The sequence below is a fragment of the Macrosteles quadrilineatus genome, unplaced genomic scaffold (assembly GCF_028750875.1).
Source record: "Macrosteles quadrilineatus isolate MER2022 unplaced genomic scaffold, UCM_ALF_1.0 Scaffold_4__1_contigs__length_99947679, whole genome shotgun sequence".
In the NCBI taxonomy this organism is placed as follows: Eukaryota; Metazoa; Arthropoda; class Insecta; order Hemiptera; family Cicadellidae; genus Macrosteles; species Macrosteles quadrilineatus.
The window spans coordinates 92,807,804-92,833,767 of record NW_026542597.1 but is presented as its reverse complement, the minus strand read 5'-3'; the positions used below and the strand labels follow the sequence as shown (position 1 = coordinate 92,833,767).

Sequence of the window (25,964 nt, the reverse complement as noted above, 5' to 3'; positions counted from 1 at the left end):
CGATAATTTACCACGGTCAATCTGGCAACACTGTAGGTCAACAGCTTGACAATTGAAACAATACTCAAGAGGAATTACTGGAGGAATGAAATACTAAAGCAGGCCAAATTCCATTCTGAAAGTTTGAAATGGTCCAAAACTGCAAAGATCACATTTTGGGTTTGGAATTCAGCACAATTGTGACACACAATTCAATAAAAATCGTCTTTTGTGGTGAAGTAGACATCTTATCTAAATGGACTTGCTGTAGCCATATTTTTTCACTGAAAGAGAAAATTAGTAAATTTTTTAAACGTGCTGTTCATGAAGCTTTCTTATTTAATTCTTCATACAGTAATAATAAATTATGGGAACATATAAAATGATACATGTAGGTTTGAGTCGTAAGATTTACTACAAAATAAAGGGGAGGTCTCTATCTTGATTCTCTACAACTTGCACGCTTCTTATCAAACAGATTAACAGTGTATAAATGAACAGTTTTGAGATGTGATTGTTCTGAGATAAAAATATTAATTTAAAAGCGTTTTCAACAAACAACTTATCACAAACAATTTTTAAGAATTTTCACGGAAAAAAATCAATAAAATCAAACAAATTAATGATCATTATGAAACTAATTGCTGAAATTTGTAACTAATATTTAATAAAAAAATAAAACACGAAACCGATAATCACAGATGACGTAATACTCTGGACGTTAGAATCGATGAATGGAATTGTTGGACCGAGATAAAAGGATCATTGAAAGTGCTAATACTTGAGCCACTCACAGAGCGATCTGACGGCAAAGTGTATTGAAGAATATTGTTGTTAGGTTAATACACAACTAAGCTTTTAGCGAAAACAGCCCCCACGGGCGAGCATTAGACACTAAACAGAATCAGGCGACTGCTGCAGCAGGAGAGCAGGAGAGGTACTCGCAATCAAATACTGCATAGTGCTCTGCAGTGAATGTAGCTACACTCTACACTCGTACACCTGTTGTTTGTATAAGCTGTTACACTAATTAAAAGTATTTCAAACTATACGTTTGTCATCTAATTTAAAATATTATTTCGAGAATATTTTAGTATATAGAATATGATATGAGGGACAGTTAAAGTAGAAAAAGTAATAAAAAATGTGTCTCTGTAGCGGGGAAGTACAGATGTCATCCGATTTTGTTTGATAATATTTCTTGCTGTGTTAATATTTATTTTATTGACACTTTAAACACGTATTCCTTATGATTATTGTGGACTTGTAGACTTAGTTGTAATTAATATGGATAATTTAGGAGTACTTCGCTCACTTTATTAATGAAACGGAAACGTTAGGGTTTTTATTTTTTTATCTTATTAGTATCATTAATGCTTATCACCCATTATAGTTTATTTCGTATAGCAGATAAATTAAACCAATTGTACAGTCAAAGAAATTCTAAAACACTGTTCTGGTTTAAATTTAGCATACAGAATTCACTGTAAATTTGTGTATCTAATCCAAATTTCCCCAAGAATTAAACACATTGCACAGAGAAATTGCATAGAAATTTATCAAAATGTGGATTAAAATTGTTGGCCAAGTTTCAACATAAAAGACTGAGATTTTCTAGAAAATTAACATTAATTATCGTTCCCCGAATGGATGGATTAAAACGAATAAGGCTAATAGAGTGAATTAGAGGGGAATTAAAACTCAATAAAACATTGACTGCTTGTCATTTCAATGAGCCATCCAGTTAGAAACAGGATATTAAACCATCAGAGGCCATTCTAAATGAAGCAGCCTTCTTAATCATCAGTTTTAGTAGGGTATCTAAACTAAATTGTTAATTAGAGGAACCTAAAGTTTAATGGTTGATAAGCATGTGATTAGGTCTTTTACGACGTTTATTCTACTAAAAACACTAGATAAGCTTTTATAAGCCAATATGAAGAACACAAAAAAATATTCATTTACCATTAATCAATTACCTGCACGCATAATTTACAACAATACTTCAAACACCTAGATGATTTGCCAGGACTTTAAACTCCACAATAATCTACAAACAAGTAGGCTCAGATCTAAAACCACACCTTTAGTCAAGTGAATAGACCGAGAAACGTAAGGATTTGTGGCACAAGATGAGAAATACAGCGACTTAGTTTTGGCGAAATACATTTACGGAATGAAAATATTATTGATAAAATGGAAGAATTACCTTATCCAACCACAGTTGCTAGTATGACAACTAGTTTCGTTCCTTAGAACATCGTCAGGTCATTGTATGCAACCACATCATCAATGTATTAATACATTGTGGTATGTCAAAAGATACTTTAAAACACTGTCAGAATCACAATAGTAAAAACTAGTCATGTTGATCAAATTATTGAAATTGAATAAAAAGTGATAAAACTGGTTAAAACTGTAAAGGCTGGCCAGCACTCTCTTATCACTGTCACTGACTAAATAAAACTGACTGAATCATGAGGTGTTTTCATCTTCATCTCTCCAGTGCCACCTGTATTTCAGTTTGTTTTGTTCTTCTTATTTGATACTTCTTTGATTTGTAGCTTGTCAATATATGTATCAAATATAATATTTGACTGGAAGGAAGTCTGATCATTTAAAATGTTAAATGGGTCGAGTTTTTTTAGCTTTGTTGTTTTCAATCATTATGGTAATAGTTGTCGTCGTTTGTGATTATTATCGTCTTTGGATAGTACTAATCTAGGTTAGTGGGTTGTTAACGCATAGCATAAAACATTAGTTACATTATAATGTTCTTTTATGACTAATTACTAATGAGACTAACTATAAACATAAATAAAATGACTAAATTATGTACAATAATAATAAATCTGAATGACTCATAACATAAAACTAATGGCTAAAGAGAACTACCATTACTATCAAAGTAATTGTTTGATAAGAAATATTAACAGGAGTTGTGTTGTGGTTACTCGAGTTGTTGAATGAGAAAACTTGGAAGATGTAATGTAGCAAACGACTTTACTGCAGAGAACACGCAGTGCTTATACCTTCTGTAACCAATCTTTGTACATCTCTCTCAGTGCTTATACCTTCTGTAACCAATGTTTATGCATCTCTCTCAGTGCTTATATCTTCTGTAACCAATGTTTGTGCATCTCTCTCAGTGTTTATACCTTCTGTAACCAATGTTTGTGCATCTCTCTCAGTGCTTATATCTTCTGTAACCAATGTTTGTGCATCTCTCTCAGCACTTATACCTTCTGTAACCAATGTTTGTGCATCTCTCTCAGTGCTCATATCTTCTGTAACCAATGTTTGTGCATCTCTCTCAGTGTTTATACCTTCTGTAACCAATGTTTGTGCATCTCTTTCAGTGCTTATACCTTCTGTAACCAATGTTTGTGCATCTCTCTCAGCACTTATACCTTCTGTAACCAATGTTTGTGCATCTCTCTCAGTACTTATATCTTCTGTAACCAATGTTTGTGCATCTATCTCAGTGTTTATACCTTCTGTAACCAATGATTGTGCATCTCTCTCAGCACTTATACCTTCTGTAACCAATGTTTGTGCATCTCTCTCAGCACTTATACCTTCTGTAACCAATGTTTGTGCATCTCTCTCAGTGCTTATACCTTCTGTAACCAATGTTGTGCATCTCTCTCAGTGCTTATACCTTCTGTAATCAATGTTTGTGCATCTCTCTCAGTGCTTATACCTTCTGTAACCAATGTTTGTGCATCTCTCTCAGCGGTTATATATTACCCACAGTGATCTAAACAAAAATGTACTACCCACAATGCTGTTCATTAAATAATGTTTTCACGTTAAACAATTAAATTAACAACCCTTTCAATTGATAAAATATAAATATTTGCAATAAATTCGCAGTCTAATAAAATGAAGGGTAATAAAATGTTACAGTTAATTTCAATCTGTTAGCTTGAATTACATTAGTTTAGTGCCAAAGTACAGCGGGTTTGTGGGGGGTGAAGTATTGTGCATTTTATAAGACTTGAGAGTTCAGTATAATGTTTATGTTATCCTGCATAAGACATTGGCTATGATATTAAGCACTTTGGATTTGTTCAGTTTTGGCTGTTGTTATGATGATGACTAAAGTAATAGCTATTAACTTCTACATTTACGTCAAATCTTTCATTTTTAAGTCATGCGCAAAATGATTTTGCTGATATTTACGACAGGATATAAAAGCATATTTCAAAATACCATAAGAGCATCTAAATGAAAACGTAAAGGACGGACATTCCTTTTTCTGAACTGTGCTGATATTAAAACTGTAATCAACTGCTTGGAGGTGTGTCGGTCAGAAACAATTGAAATTCCTAAAATTTCATTAAAAACTTTGAGCCACTGTGGTAGGACTGGACTGTTGTGTCTTTTGCTGCATTGCAGCTTTGACTTTAAATTCATACGTTTATAAGGTCTGGGCCAAGTTTCCATTTAATACTGTTCAGTACTATTGAACACTTTTCTACTATTAAAACATGTTGCTTCCACTAAGGTGCATTCAGACCTAAACCACAACGTCTAAAGTGAAAGCTATCTTCCGACTCCAAATGATTAAATTAGACGGAGTATTGTTTGTAAAAAGTTACATAATTTTGTGTGTAAAGTTTGTGGAGTAAAAATTGAAAAATTGGTATTTTTATTTTTATGCAATGATTTTAAACTATGGTTTTAGCGCAACAATCTACCATAAATTCCAAACAAGAATGATCTTCAATCTTGCTAAGGTGATTGGTTACAAATACTGTATGTTTATCAATGTAAAATTACGACATAATTACATTGGAAACTATTATTGTAGACAAAATAATTTTTTTGTATTTTTAAAAGGAAAAATGTGATTTTAAATCGCCTTAACAACTTCTAATGGAAACGACAACCTTGTCAGGACTCAGAATCCTTCCCTAAATGTCTAAATCCTAAAGAATTTCAACTTTCATTTGTATAGAATACTAAGTCAATAGTAGAACGCAGTTCTGACTATTCCATCCTATAAATTTAGAAAATAACTAAATTAAAACTCACAAAATACAAAAAATGCAAAATCTGCAGCTAACGACGGCTAATCCCCAACGCTGATGACGTCACAGTCGTATAAGAGGATTGCGGTCAACTGTGGCCATTTCTCCGTGTAATATCCACAGTCTGAGGTCGCTGTGGTCTTTTTGCCGTTTGTATTTACCCAGACCCTCCCTCTTAATTAGTGTTTCATGTAGTGATCCAGTTTAGCGAGGCCCCGCTATGGGTCAGTGGGGCAGTTTTGCGGTTCATTCAGTTACGCTGTTCATTTACTTGGATAACTTTATTTATTTTCATGAAGCTTTCGGTTTATTTAATAGGAATAGCAGCACGTTTTCTTATTGCTACATGGTTTGTTAAACTTAAAACTATTTTAGTGGAAAATAATTGTAAACATGCAAGTATAAGATCTTAGAAGGATATTACAGAATAATTGATTTCATACTGGCTTATAAGATAAATACAAGTGATTTTTACAATAGGAGCAATATGATAGTGTTCAGGGTATATAAAAAAATTCACACCAGTATATACATGCCAGTATATAAACATTTTGTGATGAAAACATTAAAATTAATTTGCGAGTATTAGAGGGTATTTAATATGACAAATTCAAATTATTTGCACCTAACATAGATTAAACACCCGAAGTTGCTATCTGCACCAATTTCTTTGAATTGAACATTTTAAACACTATTAGGCCCTACTCATAAAATTAGTCACCTTTGAAAACTCTCTTAGCTGGAGTCGTTTACTAGTAAGTAGACACATTGTTGATTGAAGTAAAGACAGAGACGCTCATTCTTCCATACACCCTTGTACAATATGAAATTTAGCTATAGAATATCTAGACTAGTATCTTCGACTATGAAGGGTAATAAACATTACTCCACTTTAGAATGAAAAATTTAAGCCTCAAATAGAGAAAAAATCGATGACGATTACTCCTACCAAATGTTCACCTTAAAACCTAAATTGCAACAAACTGTAAACGAATGCATGTTTTATGTCTCATCAATTAAAGAATAGAGAACGAAGAGAGAAAATAAAATTTGCACATTAGTGATTGAAGATCTGTTGCTGGATTAATCAACTATGTTATAATTGAATTGGCTACAGCTGTTCCATACAGATATAATGTCTACTCTAGTATCCAATAGTCAATAGTAGGCTACATTCTAGTTACCTTCAGTATCACTGGTGTCAGACAGGGGAGGTTCATTGGCGATGTATTGTCGACCACTCAACAGGTTACTCTCCACCACCGGCCTCTTGTCCTCCAACTGACGACGGAATGTCTACTATAGTATCCAATAGTCAATAGTAGGCTACATTGTAGTTACCTTCAGTATCACTGGTGTCAGACAGGGGAGGTTCATTGGCGATGTATTGTCGACCACTCAACAGATTACTCTCCACCACCGGCCTCTTGTCCTCCAACTGACGACGGAATGTCTACTATAGTATCCAATAGTCAATAGTAGGCTACATTGTAGTTACCTTCAGTATCACTGGTGTCAGACAGGGGAGGTTCATTGGCGATGTATTGTCGACCACTCAACAGATTACTCTCCACCACCGGCCTCTTGTCCTCCAACTGACGACGGAATGTCTACTATAGTATCCAATAGTCAATAGTAGGCTACATTCTAGTTACCTTCAGTATCACTGGTGTCAGACAGGGGAGGTTCATTGGCGATGTATTGTCGACCACTCAACAGATTACTCTCCACCACCGGCCTCTTGTCCTCCAACTGACGACGGAATGTCTACTATAGTATACAATAGTCAATAGTAGGCTACATTGTAGTTACCTTCAGTATCACTGGTGTCAGACAGGGGAGGTTCATTGGCGATGTATTGTCGACCACTCAACAGATTACTCTCCACCACCGGCCTCTTGTCCTCCAACTGACGACGGAATGTCTACTATAGTATCCAATAGTCAATAGTAGGCTACATTGTAGTTACCTTCAGTATCACTGGTGTCAGACAGGGGAGGTTCATTGGCGATGTATTGTCGACCACTCAACAGATTACTCTCCACCACCGGCCTCTTGTCCTCCAACTGACGACGGAATGTCTACTATAGTATCCAATAGTCAATAGTAGGCTACATTGTAGTTACCTTCAGTATCACTGGTGTCAGACAGGGGAGGTTCATTGGCGATGTATTGTCGACCACTCAACAGATTACTCTCCACCACCGGCCTCTTGTCCTCCAACTGACGACGGAATGTCTACTATAGTATCCAATAGTCAATAGTAGGCTACATTCTAGTTACCTTCAGTATCACTGGTGTCAGACAGGGGAGGTTCATTGGCGATGTATTGTCGACCACTCAACAGATTACTCTCCACCACCGGCCTCTTGTCCTCCAACTGACGACGGAATGTCTACTCTAGTATACAATAGTCAATAGTAGGCTACATTGTAGTTACCTTCAGTATCACTGGTGTCAGACAGGGGAGGTTCATTGGCGATGTATTGTCGACCACTCAACAGATTACTCTCCACCACCGGCCTCTTGTCCTCCAACTGACGACGGAATGTCTACTATAGTATCCAATAGTCAATAGTAGGCTACATTCTAGTTACCTTCAGTATCACTGGTGTCAGACAGGGGAGGTTCATTGGCAATGTATTGTCGACCACTCAACAGGTTACTCTCCACAACCGGCCTCTTGTCCTCCAACTGACGACGGAATGTCTACTCTAGTATACAATAGTCAATAGTAGGCTACATTCTAGTTACCTTCAGTATCACTGGTGTCAGACAGGGGAGGTTCATTGGCAATGTATTGTCGACCACTGAGCAGGTTACTCTCCACCACCGGCCTCTTGTCCTCCAACTGACGACGGAATGTCTACTCTAGTATACAATAGTCAATAGTAGGCTACATTCTAGTTACCTTCAGTATCACTGGTGTCAGACAGGGGAGGTTCATTGGCAATGTATTGTCGACCACTGAGCAGGTTACTCTCCACCACCGGCCTCTTGTCCTCCAACTGACGACGGAATGTCTACTCTAGTATACAATAGTCAATAGTAGGCTACATTCTAGTTACCTTCAGTATCACTGGTGTCAGACAGGGGAGGTTCATTGGCAATGTATTGTCGACCACTGAGCAGGTTACTCTCCACAACCGGCCTCTTGTCCTCCAACTGACGACGGAATGTCTACTCTAGTATACAATAGTCAATAGTAGAATGTATAGTTACCTTCAGTATCACTAGTGTCAGACAGGGGAGGTTCATTGGCGATGTATTGTCGACCACTGAGCAGGTTACTCTCCACAACCGGCCTCTTGTCCTCCAACTGACGACGGAAAGCTCGGTGGTCATCCTGCGGAGAAAATATATAGTTGTAGACACAAGTAAATATCTAGTCATTCTTCTATAGGTAAGTTCAACATCAAGATTAAGTCTTACAGCTCAGGGTTAATTGTGTTGATCTCTCCTCAATTGTATGCTGCCTCAAATGTTGACAATCACCGACAGTTTTAGCTATATGGTATTTTAATGACACAATGGTTTGGAACCCAAACTGAAGGTTTTAATACAGTGTATAAGATCAAGAGAAATTTAGATGAATATAGGATTTTCAGGGGAAGACCACAATGTAATATAAAATTGTGCAGAAACAAAAAGGTTAAAGTTAAGCACAAATATTTGATAAGTGTTTTTGTAGAGTAACAATGGTAAAAACTGAAAGTTTTTTGTATTAAAATTATTTTCAACAATATTGGTTCAGTTATTTAAAGAAATTAGTTCATCCTTATTGCAATAAACCCGACTTTTAAGTAAAAAAACTACAATTAAAATATGCGAATCTTTATCCAATGACGACAAATACGAATCACTTAGATATCGGCAGCCTTAAAGGGAAGCAAATTTGCAGTGATAAACATGTTCAATCATTCTTGAAACATAGAACCTATGTTAATTTAGTAAAGAAAAAGTCTATGAAATCAACATTATCGTTGACTGCTCTTAAAAAAGGAGGATTACCTTCTTTTAACTCCTTTCCACAAAACCAATAAGTAGTGAATGGCGACGAAGAGTAAAGAGGCAGTTATTAGAACGTAGGTGCATTGTATACCACGAGCACAGTGTGGCTTACTGCCTTACACTCCTTTATAAACTAATTTAATCACACGGCAACTTTAATTAAATCTGTGGCAAACTGTTTGATCTATCTCAAAGCGTGCAATAACGCCTTCCTCATAAGCGGGGAAAATAATGCACTCGTTATATGAATTCCCTTGGGTTCCACGCGGAAAATGGAAAATGTCATCTTTTGGTGAAAAAATAATGTTATGTCCGAGAATAATTTATTTTTGGAATTAATATTATCAATTTTTTGATTAGAGTTTTATATTCTGGAACAGATTATTGACGACTGTTAAATTAAAAGACAATTTACTTATTTTATTCTAAGTGATTTACACATAATGATGAGCTCAAATGCCGCAACATTAACCTTAAAATATTTATGCACTATATGATAGTTTTTATGTTCAACATGTATTTGCATCAGAATTTATTTTTTTGCAATTTTATTTTATATAGCAAAATTATGACTGTTTTGTGGTGGAAAAATTTATGTACCGGTAACTTAAAATGTAATACATTTGAATTTAACTGCAGATATAGCCCAATATTCAAATACAGCAGCTACCAACAATAATAGAAACTAATTTCATTCTGCAAACTTAAAAAAAAAACACGTGGTTCTATTTGATAAATAAAATCACTATAAAGCTAGGGAGCATAAAAACATTTTAAGTTTACACATTACAACATAATTCACAGTATTTTTTCATTCCATACCTACCAATCTGAGGTAAAATAGAAACACTAACTATTCAAAAAATGAAAAAAAGTAAATAAAGCTGTTATAGCTTCAACGGAATTATTCCAACCGATTAAATAAGACAAGAAACCCGCAATGAATGTATGACGTTTATTTGAGGCGTTGTTTTGTGTGAAGGATATCATGTAATGCATATTAACACGATGTAACGCCTGCAGACCGACGAGACAATCCCGCACGACAGCGCTGTAAGCCGCGCTGCCAACACGTTTTTGCCGGCGCTCAGACCTGTCATCAACCGCTGTCAAGGGAACCGGTGAACCCACAGGCTCGGGCTGGCCGGGAAATACATTTCTCATCCTTATATAGCATTTCTTAAACAATTTTAAAACGAGTTTGTGGATTAGCTTGTCTTGTTGCGATGTCATGGTTTTGAAAGACTAATGAATAGTATAGTTATTTGTGTAACAAGTGGTGAAAGTGGCACTTTGCTGCACACGAGAGCAATGTTTACGCACGAGCCGCAGGCGAGTGCGGAATGATCTCGAGTGCAGCAAAGGCCTTTTTCACTCGTGTTACACATTATATTTTTCCTACAGTCACTATAAAGCATATAAATAATTAGTCTTTCAAACACTATACAACACGTTTTTAGGTTCAGCTGGCAACACAAATAGGTGTCCTAGAGAAAGTAGTACCCGCGGTCTGTATCACTCCGCTATTTTTCCTCGGCAAGAAATATGTTCCGCGTTTTGAGAATATAGTTCCGTATGTTTTTGTAATTTGAAGTGGTTTCCGCGCCTAAAAAAATGCTTTAAAGGTATTTTCTTGTTTATTAAGATCGTAGGAATGTTTTAAAAACGTTTAAATGAAAAGTCCAGAAAGTTCAGAAATGCCTAAACTATAAACACGAAATGACAGGTTAAATCGTAGTTATAATAGTCAATCAACTGCTCATAGTATTATTATCTTTAAGTGTTGCCAACCTATTTCCAAGCGTACACGGATTACGTGCATAATAGAACCAAAAATGAAGTATAGAACCACGCTATTTTGTGTTGTTTCGTTGGAATCATGATGTGCGGCAAAGTATAAACCGTACGGCAAAGTATAAACCGTACGGCAAAGTATAAACCGTACGGCAAAGTATAAATATGCAGCAATTAGCAGCTTTCTGTACTATAAACAGTACAAGGAAGCCAACTTTGTCGGGTGACTGTAGGAAAAAGATATTAGATTATGATTTTACTTTAGTTTGCTTGTTGGAGATACGATATTGACATCTTTGAGTGTTGTTAATACTTTTTGTGCGTGTTAAGTTCACCTACTTACTTAATTAATCGACTCAATGAATTGTTCATGCCATTAATGTAGTAATTTAGTTTTGTATTTAAAAATAAGTAAAATACCAAATATGAGAATAGCTTTAGGTAATAATTTTTCAAAAGAAGAGGGAGGTTCAACACCAATCAGTGTTGCATAAAATAAAATCCCTCAGCAAGCAATTCTTCGTATCATTGTATTCATTAGGCATATAGTTCCAGGCAATATTTCAGACATATATAATATCCCTGAAGATTAGAACAGATTTATGTTGATAAGAGTTAATTTAATCGAAAAGCGAAAATAATTTAAGTAAAGTTACATAGTTTTTAAAGTAATCTGAAGCAAATAAGTCTTTTGGCTGTACCTTTCATTTAACAAAGATAATTTACGAAAGAGCTATCAAGGCGAACTGGGTCTAGTTAGAAGATCTCCACATCTAAAACGATTTCACAAAATTAGTTTTGTTTTAGTATTCAAAATGTACATTTTGTCTAAAATATTTGTACACTTAGAATAACCTACAATAAACAATAAACAAATAGACGTCCTAAGCGAAACCCCTTTGGCATAACTGGTTCTAGTTTAGTCTAATTGCATCGGGATTTTAGTATTTTTAAACCTTAAATACAATGTTAAATAAGTCTACACACTGATGTGACGGTATGGCTACTGACCAGTTGTTTCTGCAGGGAGGCCACGTCACCACCGATGGGTCCCAGGCCGGTCAGCTCAGTGTCTTTGCGGATAACCCACTCAAACAACTCACGCAGCGACAGCAGCAGCGCCGTCCAGTGCTCGGCGTTGCTCTCCAGACGGTTCCTGCCACAGAACACCGAGAATATAGTAGACAGAAATTAAAGTACAGCAATTTAAAATATGTGGGAAATAACCTTTGCCGTATAATAAAGAGAAATAGTGATCGAATTGTTCATGTAGTTACACAAGCATTACTTAGATACTAGTACCAAAACTACTTGCTATTTCATTATATAATATAAAACTGCCCATAGTGATATCCGTGATTGTAGTTCCCAAAATTACAGTTTAGAGTGTCATTGTATCGAGATGATAATACACCCTTATTTCTACCAAGTTTATCTACAGAAAAGCCTTTCAGTATCGAAACTTTCAATCACGAATAAAGCCAAAGTCTCGAAGCACCGAAGCCAATCCCCAAACCCACTTCTTGTAGCTTGGACCAAGCAGAGAACCGTTGTATACTTTCGAGGTACAAACATTCATGTCCTATCTCCTAGCTCACATGGATGAAGACCTGACAAGAAGGTAATAACCTAGTATTAACAGTACAAAATGTCAACTAATTGCCAAAATTATAGGGCTACAATAAAAAAATATTAACATCCCATACCACTCAATAGTGCATTACAACAATGCAATAATTCTTTTATCTACGTAGTTCTTGGGAGGTCTGAGATGCTTAAAAATACCACCAACAATACCGAGCTTAAACAATGAAATAACAGAAACAAAGTAAATAGTAAAGTCACTAATAGTAGCAAAGTGGATTCCAATAAACGGATTGCTCTTGCAGACAATGGTCCAATAGACTCTTTGAGCACTCTAAGATACTCAGTAAATACATCGTCTCTCTGCTTCTATCCGATGATAGTGCGCTACAAACTGTCTCACATTGCACATTGCACTTCCACGTGATTGTCTCTCCGATGGTTCAGACAATGGTCCAATAGACTCTCTGAGCACTCTAAGCTGCTCAGGAAAAAACATTGTCTCTCTGCTTCTATCCGATGATAGTGCGCTACAAACTGTCTCACTATTGCACATTGCACTTCCACGTGATTGTCTCTCCGATGGTTCAGACAATGGTCCAATAGACTCTCTGAGCACTCTAAGCTTCTCAGTAAATACATTGTCTCTCTGCTTCTATCCGAGGATAGTGCGCTACAAACTGTCTCACATTGCACTTGATTGTGATTGTCTCGCCGATGGTTCAGACCCATTCATACAACTATACACCCATCCATACGGTTATACACCCATCCATACAGCTATACACACATCCATACGACGATATACCTTTCATTACGATTCTATACCCTTCTAAACCCCAATATACCCTTTCATACCCCATTATATCCATCTATACCCTTCCATACCACCGTATAACCTTTCATACCCCTCTATAGCCTCTCTTTAACCGTCCATACTACGCTATACCCTCGTTCATACGATTGTATAATCTTCCATACCCTGATTTAACCTTCCATATCCCTGTTTAACCTTCAACACCCCTCTAAAACCTTCCGTACAACAATATACCATTTCATACCCCATTTTATCCTTCTATACCCTTCCATACCGCCATATAACCTTTCTTACCCCTCTATACCCCTCCACACCCCTCTATAACATTACACATCCCTCTTTAACCTTTCATACAACGCTATATCCGTCCATGCCCTGCGACACCCTTCCAAAAGTAGCTAAGACTCTGATATACTCTGATGTACCCGGTATACCTTTCGAACCCCCGCTATAACCTTCTATTCCATGCTATACACTCCATATTACCACTAGATACTTCACCACACTCTTTATACCTATCCCTGCTATACTCTTGAACAACTAACTAATCTTCCATAACCTGTTATAGGCCCTACCCTTCAAAACCTCTCAAAACCTCACCTTAATCGTCTATTCCCCGCTTTACAATTCAATACCCCCCTATTCCCCCACTTAGCTTGATGTGTTGTGCGTATATTTTGGATGTAAAATACCTCACGATTACTCAAAACTTAAATATATATTATCACTCGCAGCTTTGCATAAAATTCAATTTACCGACCAAGAGCTGTAATTTAACGCACACAATGCTTCGCTAAACAAGACGAGGTGTCTTATCTGGCATCTGATTGGTCAATGTCGGCCATTGTTTGTGGTTGTATCAGATATGAGATGCAGATCGTGTATCTTGTAATCTGACGTCATAGACAGAGGTCGCTCACGACTCATGGGGAGACGAGGAAAGTTGCAAATCCAAATATTCTGTCAAAACGGTTTTAAGTAAACGTAATAATATAAAAATATAACTGCTAGATGCTATAAAATAACCAGGAGTTCACCAATCGGCGTGAAGTTCAAGTTCATAATAAGAGAAAAATGTAAAACTATAAATTTTTACTGCCGCAAAAGCTATTGTTTTCACACATGCTTAAGGGCTACTTTCCCCAAAGGGAAGATTTTCCGACGTTAAGTTTATTCCTCTAATTTTGCTACAGAAACTAATTCCAATTGATTGCTTTGTGCTTTCATCCAGAATTGCACAACTCAAAAACATAATATACTCGCAACTCAAAAGGGGTCTTTTTCAGAGGGCCGCCACTTTTTTTAACTGTGGAATAACTACAGTTTAGGTTAGGTTAGGTTAGTTTATATCTCTACGTTTTCTTTTTATTTACTGAACCTCAATAACCACAAAAACTAAAAAAAAATCACTTAACAAAAATGTGGCTTTTTATGGAAAATGGTTTAAATAGTGGCGGACCTTTTCTGAAAAAAAAAAAAAAAAAAAAAAAAAAACACTGAATAGTATTTTACACTTGACATTTAACATTTAGTAATTCATTAAAAATAATTTATTCAACTCAATCACTGCTTAACTTAGTACAAAAAGTAAATTGCATGCCAATATGACCGGGTCGTATTGTTTACAGCGGTACAGTTGGCTAACCTGATTTGACCTTTGACCACGCCAATGTGGTTAACAAAGAGCCGCGCCGTGGTTCAAGTCCATCATTAGAGGTCTGTTATTTCGTCGGACTTTTCATTCGCAGACCATCAATGCCCTGTCTACATCGTTGGATCATTCCAAGTGCTTTACAATTATGTCCCCGACAATACGTTTGTTCCACTGTTAGCACTATGGATAAATATATATTTCAACATGTCTCGCGTTGAATTAGTTTTTCATATAGATTATTTTATAGTAGGGCCTGTCTAGATATGTAAGTGTGTCTATTGAATATTTGCGTATTTGTGATTTGTTTCTGAAAAACGGTTAGGACCGATTAAGCCAAAAATTTAAATTGACTGGTTTTGCTTATTAAACATAAAAAATTAGCAGATATTCAGATAGTTGTTACTCTAATTTATTTTCCCTATAAAATCAATATACTAAAACATGAGGGTTAATCTTACATTGCTGGACAATGGAGAAATTTAACTGTCAAACTGCGTGAAAAAAATCTTTTAATGTTATACATGACTTTATGAACAAAACAGTTGCAACTATGAACCATACATGGCACACACAAGAAGCATTTCTGAACTATTACAAAAAAAGTTGAAATTGAACAACAGTATATTTCAAACACAATCCGAACTCTTGATTAAAACTTATCTTTACCATGTATTTTCACGAATATTTTACCACATAGATAAAAAGATACGGGTTTAAATCGTGCACGATTGCAAAGCATTCAGATTTATTCAGATTTTAAGGACTTATGTAAATTAAAGGATAATTAAAACAATAAACGGAAAACAGTTGGATATTCCGACCTTTCATTACTCCAGCGATCCAATTAATTTAAACCCTGATCAGAATAAGATCCTTGGTTTGACCCTAGAGTCGAGTGGGTCAAAGTGCAAGGGCCAAACTATGAGGTCATTAGTGGATGGAAAACACTTCATTATTTCTTAAACACTCGTCAAGATTAAAAAGACCAGTCGTGGATTGTACGCTTTTGTTGTAAATGTGCTTGAATACGGCCTTTACTAGTTTTGAATGAATTTACTTGACAATAGTACAGAGAAATGAATTTGTCGTGTTATATCAGAGATTTTTTATACCTAAGTGGATATCTTATCTATAGATGGGATGGTCGTAGCCAGTTTTTTACACTCTAGACATCATGGTTCAACGGGATTGTCACAGTCAAGCGGCTGTCAAAAATATTATACACTGTGTATTTTCCTATTAGTTTACTTTAGACCACCTGTAGCCAATTTTACCCCAACAGAACATAGTTAAATGAGCCACTCACAGAACGCGCTAGTGTCTAAAATTAGACTTTCCCCTATTTTTTTTTGCTGGCCAACTTAAATGAGTCAGAAGGGTTGCTATAGCTTACAATAAGTCAAATTAGTTTGAACGACAGAAATCAGCAATTTAGATCAGCACAATCTGTCGGTGGCTCACATCAACTAAGATGCATTTGACTAACAAACTGGCGACAACATTAACACGGGAATGTAATGTCTATCTACCAATAGTCAAAGGTTATACTAACAAAATTATATACACTTTTTTAATGTTTTGTAAATTGAAACTAACTAAACAGTGTTACAATTTTGTTTATTATTTAATGCTATAAAAAACTGTTTGATAGACTGCTCATTGTAATTCCGAACCACACCGAAGCTGCTTGAAATAAGTAACAATATAATCGACGTAAACTGCACTAAACAACGTAAATTTGTATTAACAAACGTTTCACTAACAAAAGGAAAGCTTTCATAAGGGTTTAATAAACCGCATAAAGTAAACGGACAAAACACGGCAAAGCAACGTTAATAATGACTTGGAATCCGCAAGTTTAAAATTCTTTGAGAGATGAATTCTCGTCAAAGCGAGTAGCTCAAAGTAGCCATACTTGAGTAGTCGTGGCATCTCCGCAGAAGCTTCTCCTCTGTACACTGTATACTTGGGGTGAAAATGATACTTGTTATTTAGTAGGAAAATAGAACGTTGTCCTTCATTCTGTGAGAGGAATAAGTATAATAACTAATTTGAAAGTATTGCTTCAAAATTATGAACAATTAAGTAAAAAAGTGTTAATTCCTTGTGTTTTAAGATGTGAAGCTACTGATTTTGGCGTAAAATTCCACATTATCTCACTCCAAATTCCCTAAAGTAAGTTCGTTAATAATAATAAAAAATATTTAATTTGCATCAATCTCAAAATGTAGACTGAAAAAGATAAGCATCAAAATAAATTAGCAGTAAGGTAGTGGAGGATAAGTGAGAAGCAATATATAAGGTAATAAAGTAAAATAAGTAAAAGAGGACACAGTCAAACAAAAATCGATTTGCTAGATCGGTTTAAAAACAAAAACACCAAGTGAATTATATTATAAGACTTCGATATGTTATTTTCCTGATATATCTCAACATAATCGCAAACAGCGAACCAGTTGAAGATAAGCTCTTTTCAAACGAACGTCAAATCTATCCCGCAAGTAAGCCGGGGTCAGGAAGAAGCTACTTTTCATCACTTCATTTCTTGAGCACCAAGTCAGAAATATGTGTTTGTCTGCAGAGAGATTACGGTGCTCAAAATTATAAACTACTGAACTAAAACAGTTTTATTTACATCAGATTGACGCTATAGGTATGATGATTTAGTACGACTTATAATCATTTAGTACGATAAATTAATGTAATTCAATATTTGTTAAGCTCGAAAAATCAGTGTATGCATAAAACTTTAATTTTTTTTTTTAACTATGCGAGAATTAAAGTAATATGCACTCTAACGTTTTAGATTCGTAAGTTAAATACATCGTCAAACTTTGGAAATGTATGATTTCACCCATACAATAAATGTTACATTTCTTGGGAATTTATAAAATTGCTATAAATCACAATAAAGATTTTCCGTCAGAGAAGTTAAAAGTTAGGAAAACTTCGGCTAAGGAACTTTTAATGATAGGGTTCCCGCCAAGCCACAGGCGTTCGAAGATGTGGTGTTTTAGAATTTGGAATCAGGCGTGTAATTTGATTCATTTTACAAATTTTCACTCATTGATAGCAGAATGTATAACACAACGCCTAACCTAAAGAAAATTCAGCTTAATTGAATTTACTAAAGGTACATTTTTTAATTGTTTTATAAATACCAAAATGCTTTGATGTTTGTTATATTACATATCAAAAGAAACTGTAAAGCTTATATTATCAAGTTCGAAAAACATTCCTCTTTCACTTCTGGTTCATGCATAGGTTAAAGTTTCCCCCTATGTTTAATGACTAATTCTATGTTTAATGAGTTATGTACCGGTTTTACTTTTTCAACTAAATACAATACAGACTCATGTCATGTTTCTACGAGGAAATCTCGCACATAATCCCTCCAAACCGCATTCCGGAACCAGCGAGTACAATCTTATTTTGTTACAAGTGGGCAAACGTTTAACATGTGATTTATTATTTTCGGAACTGCATATTTTGAGATTGTTGTTGATTTTACAATGCGTGAACACGATTACCACACACTAACGTTGGCTTCATTTAGCATTGTTGCGAAGAACAGCTGACTAGACTACCTGTCTACAGTAATGAGATGATACAGTGAGAATGTTTGCTGCAATTACACTTCGTCAACCGAGCCTAACGAAGCTGTGAGTTGTGAGTTGTGAGATGCTTCCTACTTCTCACAGTGGCCACGTGCTTGTGCTTTACTACAGAGTAGGAATCTTAAAATGGTTGATGTACATGTTATAAAGTATGTTGAACTCAAAGAGTATAAGGAATCATTAAATTTAACTCGCAAATGTGTGTAACACTATTTTAAAATCTTCGAAATGTATTAGGTAAGAGAGTAAACACAATTAAAACTTGTCAGAATCAAAGTTGCAAAGTAATATTTATTCATAAAATAATAATGGCACAACAAAGTGTAAATAAATACACCTTTAATAAAATATAAAATAAAAAACGCAAGGCTGTAATAAAATTTACGAATTTCAATAAAATATGTTCATAAACAATAAAACTACAGCAATTTATTCATTATCCATGAGATTAACAAAGAGTTTTAGATTTATAGGTTTTTATTAGCTCTTTAAAATAACTAACAAAGAAAATGCGAAATTTTATGTTTTTAGAAAACAAATATTTACCACATAAAAATAAAAATCATCATAAAAAAACAAACAAATAATTAGATTTTTTCAATATGTTCGCTAAAGCAAAACACGTAGACGAAATCCCGATTCAAATAGCATTATTCATTCAGAAGTTATTTAAAACATTAAATGATAATCAATGAAATTCCATAGTAGAGATAAATTTAAATGCCCAAGGACGATGCCACGAATGAATGGCGATAACGGAGCTTTAAACAGATAAGATAACGCGCTATCTCCACCTCATTGATGTCGATTTAATTCCAATTTTATTTAATTTTTTCATTGTAAAAATAATCATTGACTTTTATCTGGATCTGGATCTGTATTTTCTTTATTTCGAAATATTATTTATTTTATATGAATGAGCAATATTTACTATTTATACAATTTATTTTGTAATTATGAAAGTTTAATTTTATTTAAAATCGAGCCAACTGTATTACTCATTCATTAAAACTGATAAGAATTGTGTTAATAAATAAAAATGTTTAGTTTTTGCTTGGAACTGTTATATACGATAGAAATACTTTAGTTGGGTGATTAAAACACTTACTGTGAGTCTCCTGTCCTGTAGTATTAGTAATTATATAAAATAGAGTATAAATAACAATTTAGATAACCGTTCTTTTTACTTAAAATAGGCTACAATAAAAAATTAAATAAGACAATTATTTTTTTTACATTCGACAAAATGTTTCTCATTGTTCAGCTCCTCTAGTATCATAACTAAACTGTTATATGTTGTAGTTGTAGTTATTAGTTATAGTATGTTATAGTTTACTGAACACCCTAGTATTGTTTGTTCATCTTTAAACTCATCATTACTTTCGACACTTCTTCTTTATTCAACAAAATGAACATTCGGCTAGTAATAATTCTTTTACAAACTTTTAGCCTTTTGTTATTTTGGATGTATTTAAAATGTCAAACTACATTTTGAGCCAAAATCACAACGATTTTTGGATGAAATTGGTGAATAGAAGATTACATTGTTTGGTCTACGGTTGTGGCAAGATTAGCGATCTACAACTCCCTGAGAATCTAGAGGATAAGATAATCAGTGATAAGACCGACAGGAGACCACATGAGCTCGAGATAAGCCTAGTGATAAGATCAGCGACAGGACCACATGTTGCGGTCCCTGGCGAGGTGGTAAGCCAGCAGAAAACATCCCTCTTGGATTACCCACAATGCTATTGCAATCGGACCACAGATGCTCACATAATTTTGACAAACACAAGGGGTTTAGAACCACAAACATTGTATTAAAGTGTTACTGCAGTTCATGAAACAAGAAACAAATAGAAGAGGAAAACTTCCCCTCTATATGAGAAGAAAATTTATGTTTTTATCAGATCCATAAGGATTAACATTTATGAGGGAGTACTTTTAGTCTACACACAATACACAACGGCAACTAAAATGTAAAGTTTAGTATTATTTTCAAGGTAAGTAGGGCCGAGATATTTTGATAAAATTATTATACAGCGAGACAAAGATTTGTATAATATAAACCAGAATAGAAAATCCACCATATTATAGATCAAGACATTCCAAAGCAACAGTTTTGTGTGTGTGTGTGTGTGTGTGTGTGGAGAATGGGAATGTCAATTATTAATGTTTTTGGTCACCACACATTTTCAAGTAAATTTAAAATTCATATAATTTTAACACATGGCTCTAAGTAAACAATTGGAATCCAAAACTAACCTAATCAATCACCTGGCCTGGGTTACACAATTGATAGACTTCAAGATGACCACCATATACTTAAATTATAATTTTTTTAGTAAAAAAAAAAAATTAAAGTCCGACAGTGTAGGGTAAGAGTACATACCATATACGACTGACCGGAACCCTCTCCTCTCTGAGGTCATTAAACATGTACAACCCGTCACATCCGCCCCGGCGTCTCTGCCTATTTTTGGCTGATTTTAACTTTAAATATCACAAGTGTTGGTAAAACAAATATTAAAATAAAACTGTTATGATAAAAAAAATACAAACTACTAATTTAGGTTTGAGATATTTTTTATGTAGAGGAGAAAGATTTGATTTAAGTTATAATACGAGGGGTTATTGAGGACGTTCCATCACTTATTTTTACTTTTATAATTGGAAAGGCTTTTTTAAGGCAAAAGGGTGTGTTTTATAACAAGTTGAGTTAAGGATACTTTAAACAATGGCTAAACTCAACTCATACAATATAAATGTTTAATTTATTCATTAGCTTGAAAAAGAAAACGTAAAGAGTGAGATCATAGTTGTTTAAGAATTTATAAACATTCCATATACAATGCATAACGCAAAATAGTATGTAATCTTTTGCACGAGCATACCATACGAGTCTAACGTTTAAACTGTTATAACTCATGGTAGTATAAATTGAATAAATAGGATTGAATAAATGCAATTCTGTAATTCTACAGTTGGAGAAGAACCTTAGCTGGTAGTAAAAAAATACATCGATGATTAAAAAAAGAAACAAATTTACTTGTCTTCTATACAAATTAAACTACTTATTGAATCTAGGGGTACATTAGAATTCATCCCTTACAGCTCCGGCCAACGAGGGCGGTCTGCCCCTTACAAGGGATGTTTGGCACGATCTCTGTCTTGTGAATGTAGTAACGACTGTCTCGCGTACACGCCCTTATCGTGTTTACATCAACTATACGTGAAATGGACGGTCAAAGATATTTTAAATCACAATTAATTAGTTGACAAATGTATTACAAACGGAACTGGCAAAATTATTAACATACAACTTTAGAAATCAATGACGTCAAGAATATCCAAAACGCAAATGACCATGAATTCAAAGGCATTACTGTATGTTATAGTTTCTTTGATAAACGGTGGTGGTTAATAATGTTTTCAGATACGTTTGTGTGGACATTCATTTGCATTTCAGTTCATTGTGTAGTCTAAGAACAAAATAAATGCCTACTACAAAGGAAAATGAATATCAAAAGTGCAGTTTTGATAACTAAAACCTTAAAACATACGTTGGGAAAGAAATTGGGAAGCAATTAAATATTAGACCGGTATTATGTTCCAAAGGTTTTTGACAGATTTTATAGTTCCAAAGGTTTTTGACAGATTTTATAAAGTACCACAATACTAATTAATAAAAAACTACCGAGTCTTCGGGAATCAACTTGTGACTACAATAGGTAATGGCCTTGATTCATATTAAGTATTTTTTCACAAGTAACTGATCCGCTTATCTTTTTGGCAGTTTGGGTACTTCTTAATGTTTTTAAACACTACGAACTGGTTAAAATAGGACTTGTGTTCATTTGATACTATAAAGGCTATTTCAGATGTATGGTGTAGAATGTTTCGAATTCACCTATATTATGACACTTTCTTTTGAACACACTTTTGAACACAACAAAACATAGAAAACTCAGATAAGTCGACAATCCTCTTACGTAAGCACACCACCTTTCCAGACACAACAGACATGACAAGACATGACAGGCATGACAGACAACAAGTCATGACTGTAGGGTTTGCCGTAATGAAGTGATAATTTGAAAATTGTAAGTGTGGACTTGCTGAACACCCTTGTTAGTAGAAAGTCCTCGGTTCCTTAATGAAGCCAGAAAACCTCTAACAGAACATATGACAAGTGACAACATAGTTGTAGTAAGTTAAAGGCATAAAGAAGTGATAAATTAATGACAGTGAAAAAAAACCAGTATCACGTCTTAAAAAAAACATAGATAAAAATCTGTAGTTTTACGCACTGAATGAATAGGTAATAATTAAAGGTTCTAAAAAGTTCTAAAGGATTGAAAATGTACAGTTATACCGTAAAACTAAGCTTTTAAAGTTTTGTTTTCATAAACAATTTCAAATGAAAACTAAGCTACCATTATCAATGTGTGGACCATAAGTCATAGATCATTCCATAGATTGCCCCATATGATTAAACGGTTATCATTGACCACTCTGTTTGTTATCAGTTGATAAAGACAATTGGCTCCCGCTGTGGATTGTAACATATCGACCAATCGACCAACGGAGATAACTTATAGTGACCAAACAATATCTGAAGGTAACTGGGAGCTACAATTCCAACAGGTCCTCCATCAATGTCACTCCCACAACTCCAGTACAACCTGTTACCGATGTTTACGACGGTACAATGTAACAGTTGATAATCAGACAGGAACAGTTACAGCGACCAAACAATATCTGGAGGTAACTGGATGCTACAATTCCACCGGGTCCTCCATCAATGTCACTCCCACAACTCTAGTACAACCTGTTCCCGTTGTTTACGACGGTACAATGTAACAGTTGATAATCAGACAGGAACAGTTACAGCGACCAAACAATGTCTTGAGGTAACTGGGGGCCACAATTAATTCCAACAGGTTCTCCATCAATGTCACTCTCACAACCCTTGTATTACGCGTCCTTACAGTACACGAACGTGAAAAAACATGTAGGGTATATCTGTGTAAATTAGGTTCTATAAATTAATGCCATGGCAAACGAGCACAACTGTCTCCAACACCGTCGACGACGTGTTCCCAGCCAGGTAACATTGTAGTAGTGGCCAAATCGTTGTTTAATATGTTGAGTAACGTTCGGGCGGGGATATCGGCACCAGCTGGGTCATTTATCTAATCAAAGGAACCTAATAAATCTGCGGGGGTTTGGTAGCGTCGTAAATTATGTATAGACGAGCCATATGCAACATTAGCCCAAGTCTGCTGAGCCGGAGCCAAGCTTGCAGGTTGGCCCTACTGTAACACCTGTGTGTGTAGTGGTAACTCTGGTGGTACCAGCTGTGCTAACGTTGTGGTACAAAATGGGTACTGGTGTAGTTGAAACAGTGAAAGGAAATTGTAGGCTTCAAAAAATGTCATTGTCTCACTATTATAGGTTGATAGGTAAATTCAAGGAAAACGTACAGAAAAAAAAAACTATAACCGAGTGTAGGACCAATGATTCAGTACGATCCGAGTAATCTAAATGTTTTAGACCCACCCAACTAGGCACACAGTTATCAAACCGTAAAAAAAAAAAAAATTAAAAGCAGAAATACTATTATAAGTTTACAAAATAGTTTTCAAAATAGTACGTTACCAAAAACCCTCTCAAAGGAATTTGAACTCACGTGGGAAATAAGCTTAAAAGTAAAGCTTTTCTTCTTCGTTTTTCCTACTTTGAACTCTGAGTAATCTCCTTGAAATATAAGCGTAAACAGATTATGAATGCAACATGTGAGGTAAAATACTAAGAACTGATGTCGTTCACTACTTCCTACGCTTACGCTCAGTTTCTATAGTGTTCTTGCATGTAAGGTGCGAGGCTTAAAAAATGATTCCTAACAACACAATTTTTTAAGAAATATAGGTTTATCATTCGCAATACTTGAGAAGTTAAGGTCTAAACAGTACAATAAAATTAATAAATAAATATAATGATAACATGACTATTCTTATGTGTCCCCTTTGATATCCTATTTAAAAGAAGTATTTGGATGGCATTAGGAAATTATAATTCTTAAACTTTCGTACCTGATACTTGCTTATTCAAGATCCGAAAAGGATTTCTCTGAAAATGACTTTCAATAAAGCATATAGCCATTTTAAGGTCGGATCAAGTTGTATATGCAAAAATCGATGGAAATGGAACGTGGGAAAATTCGTCATTATTTTAATACCACCCCTATATAGCACCACATTTCCTTCAGTAATTATGCTCTTATGTCTGGCATAGACAGAACTTATTATGGTTTTATAAAAAAATGCCGTCACCCCTGCCAACATAAGTCTCGTCTAGTTCAATTATAGCTTCCTGAAAATTCCACGGAATTACCAGTTTCTAATCTAAGTGCGTTTAGAATTATCGCAAGCCTACCTGATCGCCATGCTCTTGGCCTTGAGGTGGTGCCATCTCTGGTTCATCTCGTCCAGGCGACGCTGCAGCATGACGGCGTCGTCCTTGGAAGGTAAGGAGCTGAGCAGCTTCCTGCCGCTGCCGTTGAGCGCCGCGTACACATCCTTGTGTCCTTCTATCTCGCTCTGCAGGTCCTGCAACAGAATAACTCTGTTAATAACTCTGGAGCAACAGTGAAAAGGATCTTCCTTGCAAGAGAATTACTTTATCAATATTTCTACATCAACATGGGAAAAGATCTCCCTTGCAACAAAATAACTCCGTCAACAACTCTCGAGCAATAGTTATAAAGGATCTTCTGACAAAGCTTTCACAGGTCCTGGGGTAACTATAGCAGCGGAGGAAAAAATCATCCGACAAGGTATTCACATGATCTAGGAGAAATGAGAGTGAAGATGCTATGAATTGGGACATACGCTCTTTGGGCGATACGTCAGAAATGGTTGGTTCCACAGGACAATGAATTGTATTTAAGTGCATGTCTCGATCCTGCTAAGAAGAGTTTTTGAAACATAACTCCAACTTTAAAATGTTTAAAAGTAAATGACAGTGCAATTCATTAAGGAGGTAGAGACGATGGAACTTTAACTCTTCGCATTGTATGAACAATAACAAATAGTAATACTTATTTTGTAAGTAAGTTGTATTTTGTAAGGAGTTGAGGTTTTAAATAAGTCATTTTTATTAAAGGAAAATCCGAATGTTTCATTTTTAAACTACGATAATAAATTTTTGACTTATATAAAGTACGAGGCTCGTCTTTACTAACGAACCTGTACCACGATACAATAGTACAAATCTTTAACCAGTCATAAAAAAAATTGGTATGCAAAAAATTGTAAAACTATGCATAGATTATTCTATAAAAATCATAACAATCCAACCGACTCATCGAGCAGTTGCATTTTTCAACCCGCATCGACAGCGACGCTTAATAAGCGAGCGGCCGGATTAATTGGCTCGTAAACCGGCGAATTTGACAAATGCGCCCGACG

At 35.2% G+C, this 25,964-nt stretch overlaps 1 protein-coding gene across 6 annotated transcripts in view; it reads right to left on the bottom strand.

The window, feature by feature from the left end:
* LOC128991839 (dystrophin) overlaps window positions 1–25,964 on the bottom strand; it is a 549,174-nt gene that overhangs the window by 28,293 nt on the left and 494,917 nt on the right. For all 6 annotated transcript variants that reach the window (XM_054415050.1, XM_054415047.1, XM_054415051.1 and 3 more), the window contains 3 exons: window positions 24,931–25,103; window positions 11,832–11,976; window positions 8,238–8,361 (listed from right to left, as the gene is read on the bottom strand). In XM_054415050.1, coding sequence (XP_054271025.1) covers window positions 8,238–8,361; window positions 11,832–11,976; window positions 24,931–25,103 — 442 coding nt within the window. The remainder of the gene's footprint in view (window positions 1–8,237; window positions 8,362–11,831; window positions 11,977–24,930; window positions 25,104–25,964) is intronic.